The following is a 22,727-nucleotide window of genomic DNA, read 5'->3' as shown; positions in this document are numbered from 1 at the left end:
CTGTAATATCAAAAGCAAACATTTCACTTCATTCATCATACCAGATTCCAATGCTAGAAGATACAGAAAATATCCAGCATGGCAACTTCAAAAACTTGGTGACTGATAATGCTCAGAAGAATGCATGCTTTTATGAATATGTAAGCATGAATTTCAATAAAATGACCTTTAACACAACAGATTCCAGCTGAAGTAAGAAGGAAATCTCTACTGACACATAAATTACTAAAGATGAAGGTGTTCCTTCTAAGATTTACCTTACACAGAATAGTCCTTATACATACTGATCACTAATCCTCTTTAAACTATGCACTAGTTCCTGCAGCTTTGCGAAGTCATGTTCTAATCTGATCTAAATTTTCCAGTAGAGAGAAACACCATAAAAAGTGCACTTAACAGCTATGGAGACAAATAAAAGATGAAATTGGAATAAGTTCATAAAAACATTATAATCACATCCACGACTAGTTAAAAGATTGCACTTCGGCCACCTGGTAAGAATACCTGGCACTGATAATATCTGAACTATGGCCTCTCAGCTTATCTGTCATGATATCTGATTGCTTCATTTTAAATAGGTATGCAACCACCAACCAGACAGTTTCATTAATAAAATAAAATAAAATAAAATAAATTTTTAAAAAGGGGAAGGGAAAAAATCCACAAAGTAATACCCCAGAAAAGGCATAACAGATTTGAAATTTCAATCTGATCATAGAGAACAAGACTACATAGCTCTATATACTGCCCACAGGTGCACATTTCAGCAGACTGATTCATCCTCACTCATACAGGGAGAAGACAATGAACATTTCAGAAATTGCTAGTTGCAATACATGAACTTGCAAGTGTACCTCAAATCTTTATCAAAATTTGAAAGAAAATAAACCTACAGATCTCCATAGTTTGGTTTTTTTTTTTTTTACATTACCAGTTTCATAAACATGAAAATAAAGACAAACATCAAAACACAGAAAGTCGTGATGCTTGCATAAAGTGAGGAAAGGTCATGTAAATGTAAAACATAATGGAGAATTTCAAGTAAGTAAAAGCCACAGCAATAATAATAATTTACATTTTAAAGGCAGACAAATTTCAACACAATGAAAACTTAAAACCCTAAAACAAACTGAGATGGACAGCTGTATATACAGGGCAATTCTTCGAATCTATCAGAAGTCAGAAGCACAAGTGACTGTAGCTGCACTTGGACCCTGACCCAGCAAAGATACAGGCTCTAAAAAGAATCAACAGGTCTTCTGCTGTATTTTAACAAGAGAACTGTGATATTTTAACCAGAGGACTGTGACAGAGGTAACTAAATGCTTCAAGTTAAACTCCACTAAGTAGAAGATATAATAATCTCAAAGCTAGATACTCACCCAAGACCAAAATAACAAAAGTGTTAACAGACAAAAGGAGTAAAATGATTTATCATTAAAAGTGGCTATTGTATTAGAGATACTAGACAGCAGACATCCTCCTATCTGTTTTGAAAGAGGAGATAAGGTTGTTCTGGGAAATTAGAGTCATTGGCAAGGAAGTTTCACGCGAACATTAAGAAAATTAGTTGAGAAGGTAAGGAATTACAAAGTGCCTTTTTTAGATGAGTGTAACAAGATAAAATAGAGATAGATAAGCATAAGCTTTTGTTAAAGTAATTTAAACTGAACTAGTTAACATAACAATTCTTTGAAAGAACTCACAAGAGAATGAACTAGTGAATGCAGAGTTTTGAAAGTCTATATAAATGACCAGGCATCCCTCAGTTTTAATCATTATGTGAGAGTCAAATACCTCTCGGTAAAAGCTGGCTAATGGAGGAGCACACTATTCTGCCTTGCCATGGAAAGCAATTAGTGGCAGGCTGCACTAGGGATTAGAGCCAGAAGTTTCATTCAGTATACTTATTAGTGTAGAAAAACAGGGGCAAATAGCAAGATGTGTGCTGACAACATAAAATATTAATCTTAGCAGAGTCTAGACACAAGGGTGAGGCATTCTGGAGCACCTAAAAAAAAACAGTAATGAAGGAAGAGCAAATGCTGATAAGCAGACTGAGCACACACAAATGCAAGTTAATGCAAAGTGGAAGGAAAAAAATATTAGATTTCACACAGTGTACACAGAAGCAGCTTTTAAACCCACAATCTCCTAGGTATTTGATTTGGACACACTTTGGAACTATGACATCCCCACGGACAAGCCAGCCAGACGTGGCCTGCAGGGAGGAAGGAAAGGGACTCCAGCCTGTGCCTATAAACCAGGCCACAACCTCCACAAACAAAACCACTTCAGCAACAGGGCTCCAGGAGAAAGTCAGAAACTTGTACTATGGCAGGTTCACCAAAACGATACTAGATGCTTCCAGGATATGATAAGAGTCGGCAGATGTAGAAAATCAGTGAAATGCTGATGTTAACACAGTGGAGCAGGCAGTGTCAGGGAATACATATGCACATGCTACAGCCAAGGACTTGCTATCTGAAGGAAGGTCATTGTCATACGCAGGTACGGCATAGAAAACTGCAGTTCTGCACTGTGCGACAAATATTCTCAGTAAGAGATGCAATAAAGAGCTAACAGCTCTTCCACAGAACTCCTGTTTGACTTAGGCTCAGGTCTTCAGCCGTTTCATCTGAGCATCTCAGTTCCCCATCCTCTTTTATAACTGAGATAACGGTGCTTCTCTATCTCACAGGAATGACAGAAGGAAAAATGCAACTCTAAACATCAAGTACTCCTAAAATATGAGTGACAGTGTCATTCAGGTTCCCAAAATAGACAGTATTTAATGTTCATTAGTTGTTAACAGCTCTCATAAGTCTACCAAGCATTGATATTCAGATATTTATAACACATTTAACTCCAGACCAAGTCCCAAGACAAAAAAGAGAAAGGACAGCCAATGTAACAAGAAGATTCCTCCCCCTAGAGTTTCTTATCACTACTTCTTGGGGGAAAAATTTGCACGGAAGAAGAACTCATTGGTCTGGATGAATAAACCTTTTAAGTCCCAAAGCTCTCCCTGGGGAGAGCAGCAATCTTGCTTGTTACATCTTAACAATGCAGCAAAATGAGAAGATACCATTTTTCTTAAGTTGTACTTGTATGAAGAATGTGAACTCTCTAATTTACATTTAATTTTATTAGCCTTCTTTTTAGCATATTAAAATGTAGTTACATTTTAAAATCAAACTTTTGATGCAGATTGCTGGGCATCCATTCATTCGCATGGAGGCATAACCACAATCCATGCGCAGAACCACAGCAGAGGAGGAACAGCTTGCAGGTTCTGTCAGCTGAAGAGCGTCCAAAATACAGCCAATTCTCAATAAAGCAAACAAAGTATGACCCCATGCCTACTGGCCTGGGGTCAGCAATAAGTCCTTTTTCCGCTGTTATTGCTAATTCAACTGGAAATGCGTACTTTGATGTTTTGGCTGCAGTTAAGAGATCCAGTTCGTTCAGTGGAGCAGTTTGGCATTAAAACTAAGCCCATGTAACTGCTGGCTAATGAGGGGCAACAATTCTACATCCCTGCTCCCTCTCCTTGAAGGAAAACTAACGAACTCTGCAGAGGGAGAAGTAATGAGTACATAAAGACTGACAAAGAAAATCCCAAACTCATCCTAGCTAAGTGAAATGTAAAAAGACCTCCTAAGAAAGTCAGGGTATTTTTGCTAGGAGACAGATTCAGAGGAGTCAGCTTTAGCTGGTCCCTTAGAGGGATCAAATCGTTCCTAATGTTAAGGAGCGAACTCCAACAGAGATCGTGACTCAAGGCACAAAGGATGCACCAACAGCTGCAGCAGCAGGACCTTCGGAACCTCAGAACTCACTAATCCATGGCAGGGAGGAAAGTGAGGCAGGGATGGTATGCACATTTAATTACTTCTGTCTGTATTTCTGGTTTACTTGTGTTATCTGAAGGAAAATATCAGATTTAGAACATACGTTTCACATCCTTCAGCTTGAATATGCCTCTAGAGAGTTAAACTATAAACCTGGCTATTATTTACAGCTGTTCAGCCTCCTATTTAGGATATTTTCAAGGGATTCAGCAGTTTTCTTTTTACTTCTCTTTTATGCAAGTAAAAAGCCAATATTGGAATGCAAGGGCTACAAACATAGCCTCAGGTTAACACCACACATGACAAATTCATGTGCATAGATATTACATAAGAAACACGTTGGCTAGCATAAAAGGAGGGGGTGGGTTAAATAGCTTGCTTGGGTTTTTTAATCATTTCTTTGGTAGAAAAGATTTCATTTAAAGCCTTTAAAGTGTGACGAACACGCTCCATTACAAACAACTCACTGAGCTACCCGTGAACTGTACCTCTGTGACAGTTACACCATAGAGGGAAAGCACAGGGACAAGCAGAATCAGACACTCAACATCTCTTGTAGCTCACATGTTCAAAGAAGAAATGGTCACTAAACTAAGTGATACTTTTCTGCCCAGGAGCAGAGAGGATTATTTAGAGGCATATGAAAGGAGTTCAGAAGGCAATCACCAGGGCTGTTCAGCAAAGCTGTGCCTGGATAGGACACTGAGGCAGAGCAGGAGGAATGTGCAGCTGCTGCTGCTGTTCCCAGGTGTTTAAGGAGGAGAAGTAATGGCTCTGAGAAAACTAATAGCTTTGTGGCTTCAAATTGGGAGGGAAAGGGGAAAAACAAACAGATGAGTTCTTTGGTATTTTGCTAGAAGCAAACAGAAGAGCTGAGATTTACTTAAAAGACTGGCAGAGTGAACTGAAGGTAGGAAAGAAACTGCTTCCAGGGAGACCCTCCAAGCACCGCGGTGGCAGAGGTTACCCCCACCCCAGCCCTTGCGCAGGGGCTTTGGTCCGTGCAGGCTGACCCCCTGCAGCCTCCTGTATAGCATGGGTAAGAGGGGAGAAGGATGATGGTCACTGTTACAGCAGGTTAAAACAGGGATTGGGAGAGATGTCACTGGAGTAGGTATTGCCACTTCTTCACGTTCACTTCATGCAAAAGTTCAAAAATTCTCTTGCACGGTGGTTTTTATTTTTAAAAAACAACCTAGACTGGTTCACAAGCATTTTTTACCCCCAGCACCAAACTCTTACATATGCTATCTTAATAAACATCTTCACATTGGAGAGGGATAAAAGGCATTTTGGTTTGATTTCATTATATTTCCTGAAATTGCTTTTTTTCTTTCTGCATTTTTTTTCTTGCCATTCAGTTGCGGTGGCCCTCACAGAGGGATAATGCAATAACACTTCTGACAAGGTCAGCTTTCCAATAGCTTTGCAAATGGCATTTCCCAATGACAAAACAAGCACAGCTTTTCTTCTTTTGTAATTAATATAATAGAAATGTCAACCTGGAAAGTTGGTCTCCAAAGGTAGCGTGTTATCAACAGAAAATTAATTTTTTAAAGCCAGAAAGTGTCTCCTTATCTGTAAAACTGAAAATACTATTTACATAGTAGAACTACTGTTGTCAGTGCAAAACATAAAATTTCTGCAACTTATGTACGTGTCTGACAAAACAGCAACTGGGGAGAAGAAGAGTTAAATTGCTTAAATTGCTAATTCAGACACTAGATCATTTTGAGAACTTCACATTCATTTTGCAAATTCATTTTGCACATGCCCTGTAGAAGCACATGGCTCTATGCTGTGTGCGCATAGTGAAAGAAACATTACTTCACATCCATCCTTATCTTTAATTTAATCATGTTTAATGCACAGAATTAGTCTTCCCAGCTACTCTCACATCCATGAAAGCAATAACAACCAGCTGTTGGTCCTGGACCTACCTGTAACCTAGACATCTCCCATCTGAGGCACAGAAGGGTGCGGGAGCAGGGACTCTTCCAACTGCTTCTCCCAGTGAAGGAAGCCCCTGCTGCTCAGAGGAAGAAAGGGAGTAAGAGGATCTCCTCTCCCCGAAAGGGGAATGAGTTCTTGGCACTGTCTCACAGAGGGACATGGAGGCATTGTCCCACAGAGGTTGAGCCCATGGGGCTTCGAGCACAACGGACCCCATCTACCTCGATCCAAACCTACGTGCTATACAGTCAGGTAGGTCAAAGCTCTACCTAGGACCTGCTGCTTGTTGTAGCATGAACCTCTCCTTCAGATGCACACAAGGACAGTGAGCCTTGAGTCCTGTCATCCAATCCTTTCTATATTTAGTTTTTACAGCTGCTTACAGGCACTCAGGACAAGCAAATGTGAGCTTCAGAGTGCCGTAAGCGGTGTGGAGAAAACTGAATGGAGGAAGCCTCACTCACGTCTTGGGTGGAGCAAAGGGGCAGGTGAGAAGAGTATTCAGCTGCAACAAAACAACAGATCTTGCAGTTACAGCATAGGCTGTCACAGAAAATTAGCAGAATGCAATTTTTTCTGTGAAAAATATTTGCCATCGATGTCAAACCCAGCCCTCCAGGTGTTTGCAGCTCCTTCGCCCAAGATCAGCACAAACCTTCTCAAACACTTGCGGAAAAGTGATCAGTTTAAAAATGCTCCCCCCTTCAATTACTTTCACTTCAGCCACTTTGTCTCAATTCCTTACACACAGTCTTGTGGCACCCAAAATAACAGTGGCTAGAAGACCAAGTAGGCTGTAGTCTCCTATTCCCTCACTGCTGCATACGGGAGCAAGTACCTGGGATGGTACGGCACTGGAGTAAGCACATTTCACTTCCTAAAGACCCAACACAGTGGCAAGCAAAGGGACACATTTGCTGGAATCCTTAGACAATCTTTTTTCTTCACTACCCAAGGAATGTAAGGAGACGTAGACACAGCTACAGACGGACATATTTAAACATTGCTCTAGCTCTGCTTCCCTATACTTAAAAAGCAGCTTGGACACCCCGTAGGGTTGTAGGATCTTCCTACATACAACCTCTACAAATCATAAGACTCATAAAAATAGTTCTCCTCCTCCTCCTGACAGGAAGAAAGTTAAACATCATCTTGATGTAAAAAGCTTATCTTCTTTTCCTGTCTCATGCTCACACTTTGTTTACCTATAAATCCCCTTCCAAATTCCTGACTTCAAAAAAGGTAGTGATATTTCTGGAGAAATCCTGAGGCTCTGGATTCATACAGAGAGAAAATTAAACCTCAGTTCCCCCACTGTCCCAAATTGCTTCCACCTGAACAGGAAAATTTATGGTTAATGGTTCTTCACAGCTCCTGGTCTAAATGTCCCACACAACACTAAAAAAAAAACCTAAACAGCAGATGTCCTGTACACTGAGAAACTTGTAATATAATAATCTCATGACATCAATCAGCATTCATTAACTGAAACTAGACCTATTCTTCAAATTTCCTACAGTTTCTATTAAATAATGTTGCTGTCTCTGAAATACTACCTAAGCAAATGTGCTCATAAAATACGGAACAGTTCATTTCTCCTCAATGCAACAAATCATGGGTCAAAGACCATTTCCACAATGCTTTGAAAAAACTCATTTGACTTCTAATATATTCATCAATTTAAGCAATGCTTGACCTGAGATGTTGTGAACATGTACTGAACGAAATAGTTAGGACTGCATGATGCTGTGCCAGGAGCAATTCAAAACTCCTTAATTCTCCAGACAGTCCTTCAGTTTCATAAAGATTTTGGGTCTTCATTTGAAAGGATGCTCAGAGTGACTGGTGTCTGAGTAGTGCAGCTGTTCTTACCAGAGGCTCACATCACATGTTGAAATAAGCTACTGTGCAATTACTTAATTATGTCTCTCTCCTACCCTTTAAAAAAATCCACTGCGATTCAACTTGAAGCAAACCCAGTTAATCCAGTTTTATGGCTGAGAATTAAAACAGAGAGAAGTCAGAGATTCAAAGCTGCAGTTCTTGTGGCAATACCACCACTCTAAGAGGCACAGATATTAATGCCTTCAAACCATAAGTATTCGAGGAACAAAGAAATGCAAAAAACCCTTTTTGTGCAGCTTATCCTAGCTAGTATTTTAGAGCCTGCTGTTCAGAAATCCAAAGTCCCTTCCCCTGCCCTTGGATGCCACCCGAGCCCAGGCCTAGCTACCTCCCTTGGCCACCTCTTTGCTGTTTGCCCTTCCCTTGCTTGCGAGGCGCAGAAGTGAGGTCTGTTCTGCCCGACTTCCCTTAACAGTAACTCCCTCATTCCACCCATCCATCTTCTCACTTGCTTCTCTGCCATATCCACTCAACCATCCTTCATAATTCAGGGCTGAGGAGCTAAGGAATAAATGTTACAGCACACGCATCAAGGGAACTATAACTTTGAATTACCTGACCTGGGTGAGTTAAATTCTCAGCCATAACATTGGATTAACCTAATTTCTTTTTATTGAATATTTTACCTTTAAAAGTCCTACAGCCCTTTCTCTCAGAGAAATATGAGAACTGAAGGTCAAATAAATTCTTTTATGGGTATATTTCTAATTTTCATAATCTAACCTCTTAGCATGGAGCATTAATATCTAGTGGTGGTAGAACAAAGCAGAACCCAGTCAGTATTCTGGGAAAAAAGATCACGTTCCTATAGCCCTTCAAAAATACCTCATAAAATAACACATAACTTTTAACTTTGCTGCATATTCTGAACTGTTATAAAATTTTAAAAAACCCTTGCTTAAATAGAAATTATGTCAGACATAACATCAATAAGAATACAGAGGCTGTCCTTGTGCCTCCACCTCAAAAGCATCGGATATAAAGATAGTAAGGATCTCCATACTTTTATCATTACAAGGTTTACCAGATACATAAAAAGGCAAGAGAAAGAATTACATAGAATTGGTTCCCCAAAAATTGCTAAGATAATTTTTATGAGCTCTTTCATGCTTCTAAAAGGGAAAGGGGAGCAAGGCCCACGAGTCAATTCATATTCTGCCTCCAGGCTGGTCATTTGAAGCTAACATTCACCATTTCCATGTCAAAAGCCCTCAGGTGACTAAGCTTTACTCTAACAAAGCATATCACCTTCATGCCTCTGTGGGATAAATTCCTATAGGTACCCATACAGGTACACATAGAAGTAGAACATCCAAAGTCAATGAAAAGGCAAATTTATCCACTAGCTATGAAGAATGAGGGCAACATCAGATCAAGAGCAAAAGGTCTCACTAGAGAGGATCTGATGGAAAGCAAGAAGGCAAGGGCAGACCATGCTCCAAACATCTGCAGTGCCCACAGCCAGTGAACAAGCTCAGTCATCTCAGATCCAGAGAGCCCTTCAACAGATGAAGACCGACAAGTAAAGGAACTCTTAGGCTTTGAAAAGTCATTTTGGAACAGGATAAGGAAGTGAGAACTCAGCAACTCTGATACTTTCTTCATTGAGTAAAAAGAGTGGTAAACCTATGACCAAATCAGGCAAAGTAATGAAGTTAGTGTCAAACAAAGAAAACCAAGCAAAAGACAAGCGTGTACTTGTCCGGGAGTGCATGCCAGAAAACACACATTTCTCCTGTCTTTCAGAAATCTGGAAATCTTGCTTGAGAAACAGTAATATTTTCTGGTTTAAAGATACTTCCTCCTTCCAAATGGTCCTTGTGCACTGCTTCAAAACTACTACAGACAGCCTCTTCTCCAAACACATCGATTTCACTCTCCTTATCCATTCTTTATAGAGAGATTCTGCAATTGTAAATTAGTAAATTGTATTAGCAGGCCTCGTGCAACAGCCTGTTTCAAAGGAAAATGGCTTGTACTCACTTTATTCTAGAAGACAATTTCCATTTGCTTAATATAGTCATGATATTTTACTGAGGTAATTATACTCTTAGCTATCAGTAACAATTAAACTCTTAGACTGAGGTTGCTTAATAAAGGTCTCAAACTAAATAACACTTTCCAAACACAATATTTTTAAATGTCAAGCATGCAAATAAGATCTTGTAATGAATATAACGAAGCATCAGTATAAATCAGCACAAAGTTAGTCTGTCATTGTACAAATCTCTGCAAAAATTGCCATTAGAGTATTGGGGGATTCTGATCAGCATGCTACAGAAAGGGCAGCGCAGGCACTGCAGATGAAACCATTTCATTAAATGTTATGACTGGTTCCTGAGAAAGGCAGGGTGAAGCCACCAACACTGCTATGTTTCTATAGTTGCAGAGCTGAATGACTTGTGTAATGCAGTCAAGACTATGGTAAGGCTGATAAAATTTATATCTTTTGTATTTTCTGTAGCAACTTCCATGAAAACTATAGACAGGCCACTCTATTACAAGCTAAATAAAACCCAGAAGCAGACAAATTGCGGGGTAAAGACAAAGGAGAAAAATCACTCTCAAACCCTGAGATCTAGAGACATTTGAAATGAGGTCAATAGATCCTAGAAAGCTGTTACATATGGAAGGCGAGAGCATGGTTTAAAGGTCCTTACAATGCAGACAGCAAGACGATTAAGAAAGGTAAAGTAGACCAGTGACAGACATTTAAAAAAACAACAGACAGGAAAAGTGTTGTCAGAATAAATATTTGCAGTATCTCCTTGTAGATCATCTATTGCAGGCAAAGAGTGGTACAGCAAATAACCTCCAACTCTGCTACATTTGGGAGGCAGCTGCCCGAGCTCCAGAGGGTGGTTAGGTGGATCAGGATCAACACATGACAGTAAGTAACTGGGAGAAGTTACTCAAAAAAATCACAACAAATTTGGGTTATACAGGGGAAAAAAACCCCCTAGTATTAAAAGAAATCCTCCTAGAACTCTCCCTGAAGCACCTCCACCTCACAAGACACAAGGCTGTCAAAGACCAACAAAAGCAAGCACAAAACGTGATAGTTCCTCAACCCGAACAGAAAATGTCTACAGCAGCAGTCATCAAACTCCCAAATCCCACTTTCTCCTCACAAAACTTAGCATGCTTTATCCAGTAACCCAGACATTCCTGTGTAAACCACAAACACGAAGCCCAACAACCACGCTGTACCAGACTGAACTTGGGATCAATATAACACCAGCTAACGGGCAGGAGAGGGGAGATTTTTCATAAAAGCATCTTCCTCATCTCTGACCTGTTAGTCCTCATCCTTTAAAAAAGGCACCCTACAAGAGAAGTCTGGGAGTTAAAATTCATGATGTTACTGAATACTAAAAATTACAATTCAGCAGAGACCTGTTCAAACCCCCTGTACTCCACAGGCAGCAATTACCTCTTTCTCTCTGTCCCACAGCAGTTAATGATCTTCTCTCTTCCCTTGCTGTCATCCCCCTCTGCCCATAACTACCAATCACCTTTTCCCTGAAATTATTTAACTGATTAATAGAATCAACTTGAAATTAAAGGGAACTGTGCTCAATCTAAAAGGTTGTTGAGCCTCTTTCAAACACAGAGCACCTTGTCTCCCTCTTCTCAAGCATGCAGGATGATCTAGTAAGTACTACCTCACCCAACAAAACTTGCCTCGCTGAATCACAGAAGAGGGAGCAGTGGAATCGCTTTAAAATGTATTTTTTTGCAGGCATAAAAAGGAAGATAACTTCCACGGGTTTATAAAAATCTGCGAAGGGGAGACACGGTGAGCAGAGGGAAAGGACTAGCAAGGGTCAGGCTGACAGCAGTTAACAATCACATATACAGTGGCAGCACAGCTGGTGATGCATGAGTAATGGCACTGCTTAAATGATATACATGGAGGCATGAAGTGGATTGAAGGAAGGAAGAAGCATCATATCATAATAGCCAGGGAAAAGCATTCGATACTACCCGTAACACAGAGGAGCGGCTCAGTTCTGCCCCAAAGCCGTCCGTGCTACCTGGACACAGAGCACAGGGTATGATACCAAAAAGAAGGTCTGTTGCAAGGCAACTGTTTGCCAGAGTGGCTGTTTTTATTGCTCCTCAGTGCAATATTTAAAGCTAATTTTTTACATATCCCAGGAAAAGGGTTAATTCACCCACTTTGCTGAACCCCCAGAACTTTAAGATCCTTCCTTGTGCTTTAAAATCACCTACCTCCTAAGAAAAAAAATAATGCAGGACCCAATATGACAGGGAAACCGTCAGCATTATTTTAAATCTTTACTGATTACAAAACAAAGCAGATGGCAAATCAAGTCATGAACTCTGCATCTGCCATGCTTAATGAACAGTTTAATTACCTAGTCCCATTTCTGATGCATCTCTGTCATTCTCGGCTCTGGGAGTCACTTACATACTTCGCACTGTCTCTTGCAAAAATATCTCCAGGAACATGTGGTACAAACAGTCAGCTGGAGTTGGTTAATCAATACTTGTTTAATCTCCAACTTTTATGGTGATGGCCTAAATTATGTCTCAATGGAAACAGATTTCCTATCAGATCACATGATCTGGTCGAAAGCTTAGAAAACAAAATGGAATTTTTCAGCCTCTTCTCCAGGCAGTGGAGTACCCAAAGGCAGACAAATGCACAGACTGGAAATAAACAAAGCAAAAAAACAACATCCAGTACAATCAGATTAATTCATTTGCTGCATTATGCCTTATACAAGAGCAAGGGATGCAATTAGGACAGTGTACATTCACAAAGTCTACAATTTGAGAAGCAATTCAGACTTCTTTGGAACAAGTTACAAGAAGTAGCTGAAATTGGGTTTCCCATTTTGAGTTTTGGTGTATGCAAATGGGCAAGAGCTTCCCGCAAAGGATCACACACTGGCTGCAAAAAAGCAGGGCATTTTGTCTCTCGTCAAATCTGCTGCACATGTTGTAGGCTGTTCCTACTCACTCTGCAGCTTCATGCAGTTATGTCCACCAGCTCTGTGCGCAGAAGAAATAACTGTTTAAGGAGTCACTGAACTGCAGGCGTGCAGGAGAAGAGACTGGCAGGTCTGAACCCTAACAGCAGCTAAGTAAGGAATACAGCTAAGGGCTGATCACAACCAGGTAAAATCACATGAGGAGAGGAGGAGGTGACAACCCTAAAAGGATCCATGCAAGACAACTTTTGGCCCTCCACATCACAAAGCTTTGGGAACCCTTCAGCGTGCCTTTATTGCTTCTCTCCAGCCTCGCTTCTGCTGCACAAGGTCCATTTGTGCCTCCTGAAAGCTGCCCTCCTGAAACAAATAGACAAGAGCTTTCTTTCCATTAAATACTGACTCAATCAGCTGCTTGCACTGAGATAAGGTTTTTCAGAAAGGGTAGGAAACTGTGTAGGTAAACATGGCATTCAAAGCCAATACAACAGTAAATCAAACAGGAAAAAGGGCAGAGGTGGACTAGGTCTTTCCCAGCATTTCAGATATCTCCCACTACTGCTATATCAGAACTACTTCAGGTAATAAAGCAAAGATTAGAGATTTCCCTAAAACTCTGAGCAAAGCCAAAGCAAAAAGACAGCATAACAGACAGCGAGCCCAGCCAAGTGGATTTCTAAAAGAGCGAGTGAATACATCCGTTCAAACATCAATTTCTTTTTCATCACCTTAAGTGAATAGAGTGACACTCCAGGAGATACCTTCAAGCCATCAATGTCTGTAAACCTCTAGGGTCTCCAAATCTAGTTTTATGTTTCACTGAAAACATGTAGATCAGAAAACCTCAGTACTGCCCTGATTTACAAGGACATATGGGAGAAACTAATCAACTAACATGTTCTAAACAGCAGTTTGTCAACAGGAATAACCAGGACACAGCTCCTACGCCAGCCCACTGTCAGAGGTGGAATCGATTGGGCTGGACCACTGCACTAGTAAGTCAAAGACTGGAGAACGCTGTTCAAAATCTCAAAATCAGAGAGATTTGTAGTGACTCACCAAAGTATCCTAGACTGACAATTGTGCCAATTCCAAACAGTAAACCAACTGGAAAAGCCCAAGTAAGGTCAAGAAAGCCCAAAAGAAGCAAATGAGGCGAGGAAGCAAGCAATGGAGGGAGAAGTTAAATGCACTGAAATGGAAATATGAGAGCAACCAAGAAAGACAGAGACTGTGGCAAGTAGAAAATGACCAAAACTGAACAAGTGAGACAGGCAATCTGTGAAAACCAAAAAGTATTGCTTGAATTTTGAGGAAAAAAATTCAATAGCCATAAAAGTAAGCTGAGAAGGAATCAGATTGGCAAAGCAAGTACCTCTTGAAGACAGTATGTTTACTATTAAAATATTAGGCACTGCTGTTATCAGATGAAGAACAGTTTATCATTTCCTATTGGTCTTTTAAAACATATTCAAGGCCTGAGACTTCCAGGTTACTATTTGAGCCAAAAGAAAAGATAGCTATTACTGCATTAAACTTGCACTGTTAAACACATCTGATGCCTTTCAATCCTTATTTGCTCAGCACACAGGAACAGATTCACTGCCCTACTAGAGGGTCAAATATACACAAATGCAAAAATCACACTATCAAAAGCAATAGCAATTCAATCATATATATAATAGTCTCCCCCAAATTAGATTTTCACAGTCCTATTTAACAAGACAAAGATTCAATAGAGAGCGCTCATCTTTTCCATTCTCAAATTACATAGAAGGACACTGTACTACTGATGCCACTAATTAGATGATTAAATACCATTCTAGGTGATATGCTTTCAATGTAAAATAATTATTTTTAACAGGCAATATATTTGCTCAATCTCATTTTAAATCACAATATCCTACTTTTTTAATTAAATGGAATTCCTTCTTCTGGTTTTGCATGAGAAGAGCAACCAGCGGGAGAAACAGTGCCAAGGATAGACTGCCCAAGTACCACAATGCATGTACTTCTTCACAAAGGACGCCTAGCATTCTCTGGAATATAAATTTTCAGAGAACAGCAAAGTCTTTATTCCTTTAAAACAGGTCAGTTGAGTAATCATTGAGCACACTGAAAACTTCCACTGTCAAAACAGGAGTTTATTTGTCATGGTCTGATGAAGGACATTTCCAATGTTTCCTCTACTCTTCAGGGGGAGGATAGCAAACAAAGCAAAGGCTGTCTTTCTATATAAATTAGGGTACAATCCATTACATGACAAAGTACTGTTGTCTTTTTGTCCAGTATTTAAAGAAAAGTAATAATATTTTGTGTTCTACAACAAAACATGTTTCTGCTCAGAACTGGAAATAAGTTAACAAAGGGAATATTTTAGAAATGATCTGAGAAACTTCCTTCAGGGCTGAGCAGCCCAGCGCAATGCTAGACAGCTGAGAAGGTTGTAAAGGAAGGATTTTTATTAGGTTTAGTATCCACCTGTGTCATATCCAGCCATGCCAGTAACAAACTAGAACACTATGGAGGGCTGTCTGCTGCTGGGGGTATTAGAAAGACTAAGAAGAGCTGCCTTTTCTGTTTCCATGGAGAGAGTTTGGTCCATCCACCCTGACTGCAGTGTCTACCTCAGTGTGAAGCAGAAAGAACTGCTGTCATTTTTCTCTTCTCACTTATGTGACTCTCCATGGCATCAAATTTTGCAGCCAGAAGATCTGATAGAATATCCTCTTGTAAAGTGGCTGCTTCATGCTTCAAGAAGCCCTGCTTACTGCACCATATATCACAGCTTCTTTGGCTCAACAATGACACGGAATTACACAGAATTGGGTGCAGCACAATTAAAATCGATCAAAATGCTTTAGTCGACACTGAAAATTAAAGCCTAAAGCACAGGCAACCAAACAGCTCCTTTCCCTTTTGCTTAGACACTCCCATACCAGCATCTTTCCTCCCTGTACACAGTGATGTGCCTGGATCCCCTTCACGTGCTCTAACTACTTGAGTCTGACCTTATGCACACACATAAGCTTACTTACATGAGCAGCTTTATAACATCAGGGAGATTGCTCAGATGAGTGAAGTTTTGTAAGGAGCATTCTTGGAAAGTGAAGTAACTATCATTCTGACTACAGAGAATTATTATTCCCTTTGGGAAAGAGCACTCTCAGAATTTAATATGAAGTTTTCAATGCTCTACAGACTTCAAAATTATTGTACAGAATTTCATCACGAGAGCATACCTGATATAGGATAATGCAGGCTTCTTTGATATATCCTATAGAAAGAATCTTAAAACGTATTTTCAATTTACTGGTCTAGTGCCTACCATTACATTTGAACAGACTTCTCAGCGTAAGAAGAAGGCAAATCTCTTACTCTCTGTAAATTGTTTTTCCACAGGAACAGTTGACAAGGTGCCGTCGTTTCGTTCTCTTCAGGAAAGGAGGCAATGCAGCCAAAGCCATTATAAATTCCCTTCAGTGGCTCAAAACACTCTAGCGACAACATGATTCAATTCTCTGCTCTCGCACAAATGCCAAGCCTGAGACAAAGTCACGTATCGCCAACACAGCATGAGCCCGGATGGGGGAACCCTAGCAAAGCCTTAGGATGAACTAGTACTTTTATTGTAATGGAGTCCTAAATACAAATTTCACGTGTCTTATAGCACCCACTATACGAAGACCCCATAGCAACTTTGTAGTAGCAGGTACAGAGGTGAACAAAGAAGAAATAGCAAGGACTGCACCTGGAGGAAAGAAATAAGGACACGGGCTTTTCCAAACATTATCTAGAAACTCACCTTGGTGAGTAGCAGTACACGTTTCTGCAGCCGTCTGACCAGTGCTTCGTGCTGCTCACGTTTCTTCTTCTCATCCAAGAGCTGGCTCTGAATCCGTAGTATTTCTTCCTGTAGCTGCTGCCGGGCCTTCTCTAGTATGCGGGCACTAAGAAAGATAACACAGACTTGTGAAATCTTGACCACTGTCTCTTAGTCAGACAGATCAGAAAAGCCTGAGAGGAGAAGCATCACCATGATACCAGGACACAGGGGCTGGTGCCATGTCATCTTACAGCTGCACCACTGGAAACCGAGTAGCTGCAGTCTCATTATCAGCCGTTCTCAGAAAGAGATATGAGAGGAGAACCATCCCAGTGACAGCCTTCTTGTTCAGCACAAGACAACTACTGAAACCTCACATATACAAAGCATTTAAGTAATTGCATATCTATTTCAAAATCAACTGGTTTGCCTTTGAGAAGATGCTTGTTTTCAACAAACGACACACAATCTTGGGTTCTACTGTATCTTTTCATTTTTTTCTAACAACATAGAAGTAAAACTGAGGTTTAATATGATCTGCTTTGACAGACAGATAATACTCAGCAAGTAATTACAGCCACCACCTGCACATTGCTCTTGCCAGCAATCTATATTGGAAGAGAAATGTCTTCTGAGGCCAGGTGATTAGCACTTCTTTTGCAGTGTGGACACGATTCTCAATTAAGCCAAATAGCTTGGTCCCTCCTCTTCTCAGCTCTCTGCGCAGCATGACATGGTGACACACAATTATCCATGTATTCCTGCAGATGTTCTTCATGCATGCCCTTCAGATACTCACTCTGCTGCTGGGACACTAATGGACAGCTGTTCCAAGGCACACATCAAGCAGCTCATCACAGATCAAGTATGCTGGCAAAGTACTTGATCAATAACAAAATACGAGCGAAATAATACTTGTGATGTTAAAAGTCAGTTCATAATTTAAGTATGGCAAGTTTATCCAGGACTGCACTAACTAAGTATTTAAAGAGTGAGCAGGACATGAAAAAAAGTATTGCACACAAGTCAAAAACCCTCAAGCAAGCTAGAAAGATCAAAACCAACATCTCTAGCTTAGTCAGGAACAGAAGATCTTTGTTTCTCTGATGCTAAAAACAACACTGGAAAATTTATGAGTGCTTCAGAGGGGTATTCTTTACCATTATAATTAAAAGAAAATAAATAAAAATGCTTTTAAATAAAATAGCACTATCATTAAGATAGTGTTTAGATAGATCCGAAAGGGAACACTACCTTAAAAGATACTCTTAGCGTAAATCAGGTCCATTGTGCACTGCCAGGTCACCAAATTGTGCTTCTTGGGAAATTTATATAGGAATTCACCAAAATCTCCAAGCAGCTGTGCCCCTACCTCAAAACCTCCTCCTTGAAGAAAAACATGTACTTTAAAACACTGGATTAATTAGAAGCCTGTTTAAAGCTCCAGTTCAATTTGGAACCATTCACAGACCAATTTAATAATCAGGGACTGTGAAATAGTCTCTTCATTGCTGTATTCAGGTGGGAAAGTTCATCAAGAGGGCTTCAAATCTGCATTTAAAAATGGATAATTTCATTACCAGGGCACCACTACTTCCTTGGTTCTGTTTTAATTAATCAGTTAAAAAGGGAACCTGTGCCCAATAGTAGTATCTGTGGCGATGGAACATAAAGCAGTGCCAGCCTTGCGCTAGATGCTCCCTTCCCCATCCCAACCTCAGCAAACATCTCAAATTCAGTCTTGTGGATACTTAATAGAAACACTAGCCTTTTGCTTATTGAACAATGCAAGAATTCCACAGGATGAAGTAGAGAATCAACTCTTGTCAGATTCTACAAAATAAATCCATATTAAAAAATTTCCTAGAAATCAACATCCAAAGACAACAAATAGCAGGTTGAGTCCTGGCATACTGTGAAATATGGGATAAAATTAAGTGGTCAAATGTCACAAGCACATATATGTCACTCAAGAAGTGATTACTTGCAATGTACAAACCTCACATCATTCAGAAGTTACGGCTGCCAAACTATAAAGCTACCCACCACTGGTCTCCAGCCCATCCTTTTGTTGGAGGTTACCACTTTCAGTATAGCTAGCAAACGCAAACATGTGCTCACACCTCAGCTGCTCAGTTCACAAAACAGTATCCTATACCTTAAACACCCCTTCAGGGGCAATTTAGGCTGACAGTAATTTCCGGTAGATGGACACAACTTGGGCAACATCTTAAAACGTAACAGGAAGATTCATCACACCATGCCTCAAAATCCTAGGCTTAAAACACTTATCCCCCTTTCCATGGGGCTTGTACTAAGACAGACTTTGCTAAGCTTGTGCTAAGACAGACTTTACACCCATGCATATGTGCCAGCCTAGAAGGTTTGCAACAGGTCAGCCTCCAATACAGGGCAGAACGGATGGGTGAGACTAGGTAACCTCAGCTACTGTCTTAAGATTCATTAGAGTTTGTTCAACAATATTCTTTTTTTATGCATAGGGTAAATATAGGTACAAAAACTTCATCAACTGCGTTATAACAAATCAAATCGCACTACAGAAACCTTACTGCAAATATTATTTGCTCTATCAAAGAAACTTAGTCCTGATTAGGGTCAGAACAACAGAAAAAATGCAAACATAAGATTAAATACTACAAAACAGCCAGAATCTCACATTTGATTATTGCAAAACATTTTGATAGGACAATGGAGAATTTTTTTTTCCTAATCTCCCAATATTGTGACCTATTTCTATAAATGCTGTGTAGACTTACGGATTATGATTGAGTTGACATCCACAAAGAAAAATGAGATATGTGCTAGGTTTCCTTCTTGAAATAATGAAAAATATTTGAGATTCACATCTCATGGAGAGCACAGACATTCAGCCACACACATACCTCTTGAACTAGGTTGGAAAATGACTTTTAAAACATGAGAAAAGTTAAGCAAAGAGAGACAAATGGGCAATTTCCTCAGCCATTGCATGGTGTTCGGAAAGAACACCACCATCTGTTTATGCTTCAGCCTCAGATCACATGTGATGTTAATGTACATAAAATTTAAATGCCAGAGATGTCTATGAAAGCAGAGACAATACTCAAACTCTCTGAACTGACTCTGTTACCATAGGTTTCCTTGCTAGAGGAAGCATGAAATCCTACTTCCTTACAACTCTCCACACCATGCCAAAGCAAATTATTGAGATCCTTTCTTCCTCTCTTAGGACAGATTGATAATTCTTCCAGAAACTGCACCAAATACAACATAAACTGTCTCTATAAGAAAAAAATCAAGAAGGAAAGTTATGTTCCTTATTGACACAAAACAGGATTTGAATGTAGGTGCCCAGCAGCAAATGCTGTTAAAAGTTCAACCTGGGCACTCTTCTTCCACACTGATGACACCTCTGGCTTTTCAAAAGTAATTGCTCACTCAAAATGAGCATTAAAAAAAATAAAATAAAGTAGGCCCAAAGTTCTCTGTTAAACATAAGCTTGGAGAACTGGCATTTCTAAAAATCTTTGCAAGTTCAAAGTAAACCTTTTAAGCCTTAAAGGGAAAAAGTCATTTATGTTTATCAGCCTATTAATGTTCCTTCTTGCACATCCCATTGAATGAGATGCCAACATCTTTCTGTTCTGAGCTGTTGAGACTCTTCATATTTTGCTCTTCCCTTCTGTAATCCACTTTAATGTAATCTTAATGATAAAACTTCATTTTCCAGAATGTTCTTTGAAAGACTGAGAACAATGACAGCAGAGAGTGAATACTGAAGCTAGAAGATACATTTTAATAATCTCCTTCAAAAAATTACAAAAGCAGCTGACAGGTTTTCCCCCCCCCCCCAATGATCCATAAAACATTATTTTAATCATTCCATCCTTTCGGTAGCCAAGTTACCACCTCAGAGATACTAAAAAAATAACAGGGAAAGCAAACAGGGATGCCAGAACCAGTCTGTATATCAACCTGAGAGGAAAACAAGAAACGCACAGCGGCACAGAGACAATTAGAAGAGCAACACTGTCTGGGTCATGTTGCAATGTGGGAAAAGATGAGACACTTGCACATACCAGGGCCAACTGTCAGATACGAGGATCACATCAAAGAGAAAGCACTGAAAACCAGAGAGCGTGGATGGGAAGAACACTGAAGACGCACAGAGGGAAAACACCATGACAGTGCTATCGCACATACATAACAGAAAAAAGAAAAAGGCTGCAACTATCAACATCTTCATGACAGGGTCCAAAATAAAAAGGTTAGCACACAAGCTAATGAGGCAAAAAGGAGCAAGGGAAATTGTTTTGTAGCAAGACATTTGGATGAAGAAAAGCACACCCATTCCTGAGGCTTGACAACTTGCAGCCTTCTCAACATATCTACACGTTTATAGACAGTACACACAAAGCCATAAACCACACCGGAAACTGATAAACAGAGAGCTTGAACAAAAATGTTATTTTTCATTGCAGTTCGTCTCCCCTGGGTTTTATAAGCCAACATGAAGGCATAAGTAGCAACAGGGTAACTCCAGCATGTCTTCATATTGTCCAGTGGCTAGCAGCAGAACATCCCTGTCTGTCCCCTCCCTCAAGGCTCCTTCCAACCTCCAATTTCTGGCACAGACTTCTTCCCCCCTCAGCCTCTGCCTAACCTGCCTCGACAGGAACCACCACCATCTGGGATGGGAATTAAAAAGGAAAAACAGAAGGGAGAAGATGATGATAAAAACAGTCTGACTTAAAAAGGGCCAGGACACAGGAAAGAAAAGGTGGGGCTTGGCAAAACAGAAAAATTTCCATCTTATGCTAAAAAAGGAAAAAATTGATCCATTATAAAATGCTGCTGAAAAGACAGAGGGGAGCTCTGAGAACACTGCTGCAGAATGGAGCTGCCTAAACTAACAAATTTAAGGCAGGTAAACTAGGAAAAACAAACATCAGGAAGGAGGAGATTATTTTAGTGCTATAAGTATTTCAGCTCAAAAGTCAAAGGTCTGGGTGCTAATTTGTATTAAAATAAGGTTGTTTGGCATCTTGTTCTGCTACCTTTCTTCTTCACATACAAAATTGTGAATAAACTGAAGCAGCAGCATCCATCCCTGCTCTCAAACACTGCGCTGCTACTGTGACACACACAAGTGGGAACTATGGAGGCCAACATTTCCATGTTATCTGTTATTTGCTTACTACATTCAAAAGGAACAATGATACAAAATATTAACATCTTTAGTGGCAGTAATCACATGGGCTATATTTTATTTAAAGCTTGCACTGTGCCTTACAGAGAGCCATATGAAATACCGCTACAGAAAATACTACACGAAACAGTCTACAGAGTCAGTAGGAAGACAAGCTTTCCTCTTGCTATTTATTTCTCCCAAGTCTTCAGCAGATATCTGCAAACTTTCTCTTGGTTCACACTTTGTATTTTCTCAAAGACCTTTTATGTAACTCACCATCATTAGGCTTCCATAAATCACAAATCATTCAAAAATAAGCAGTTCATACACCGTGTTGCTGCTCTACATACAAAGAAGACTTGAATCATACTGAATTTATAATGAGGGAACAACATAAAGAGAATTATTTTGCTAGTGTGGACAGATGAAATGGGTAAGAAGCAGACAGATGTTCGGAGCTTTATTGGTACACTGACAATATGTTTTATCGTTGAGACTGTATTTAATTTTACTCCCTAACCAGCAGCATAAATATCAGGCTCAGAAATGAACAGTTATAGAACAGAAATAACACAAATTTTGTGTCCCAGCCCTGGTACAATAGCCATAATTGACTGGCAGGAGTTAGGATTTACTAAAAGAAATTCACATCAGGCACCCTCTGCTCCTTTCATTACAGGGTCAACACTCTTGCTGCAACACACGCAGCTTCGCTGACCACAACCCAAAGGAACCAGGAACAGGAGCATTGCCAAAATGCAAAGGCCAGTGTGGCTCTATCTGAATGGATATTAATCAGCCACTCGACACAAGATTTACTGTCACGCTAATAAACATGCTTTCCACATCCACCATCAAGATGAGAATAAAAACAATGTCTTAATTAATAAATGAGAGACTTCTGTGGTTTGTTTTGCTTTTAAGTTGAAACATGAATAGTTTGTCAAATACATCCACCACTGAATTCTGCAATGTAAAATATTTCAAGGGTGAGATAACTACAGGCATAAATATCCTTTTTCTAAGCCTCCAACACT

At 39.9% G+C, this 22,727-nt stretch overlaps 1 protein-coding gene across 4 annotated transcripts in view; it reads right to left on the bottom strand.

The window, feature by feature from the left end:
- MAD1L1 (mitotic arrest deficient 1 like 1) overlaps positions 1–22,727 on the bottom strand; it is a 379,577-nt gene that overhangs the window by 245,435 nt on the left and 111,415 nt on the right. For all 4 annotated transcript variants that reach the window (XM_030002286.2, XM_030002288.2, XM_030002287.2 and 1 more), the window contains one exon: positions 16,479–16,623. In XM_030002286.2, coding sequence (XP_029858146.1) covers positions 16,479–16,623 — 145 coding nt within the window. The remainder of the gene's footprint in view (positions 1–16,478; positions 16,624–22,727) is intronic.

This window comes from Aquila chrysaetos, chromosome 25, assembly GCF_900496995.4.
Source record: "Aquila chrysaetos chrysaetos chromosome 25, bAquChr1.4, whole genome shotgun sequence".
In the NCBI taxonomy this organism is placed as follows: domain Eukaryota; kingdom Metazoa; phylum Chordata; class Aves; order Accipitriformes; family Accipitridae; genus Aquila; species Aquila chrysaetos.
Note: the sequence above shows the minus strand (reverse complement) of the source record. Positions and strands in the feature narration are given on the sequence as shown.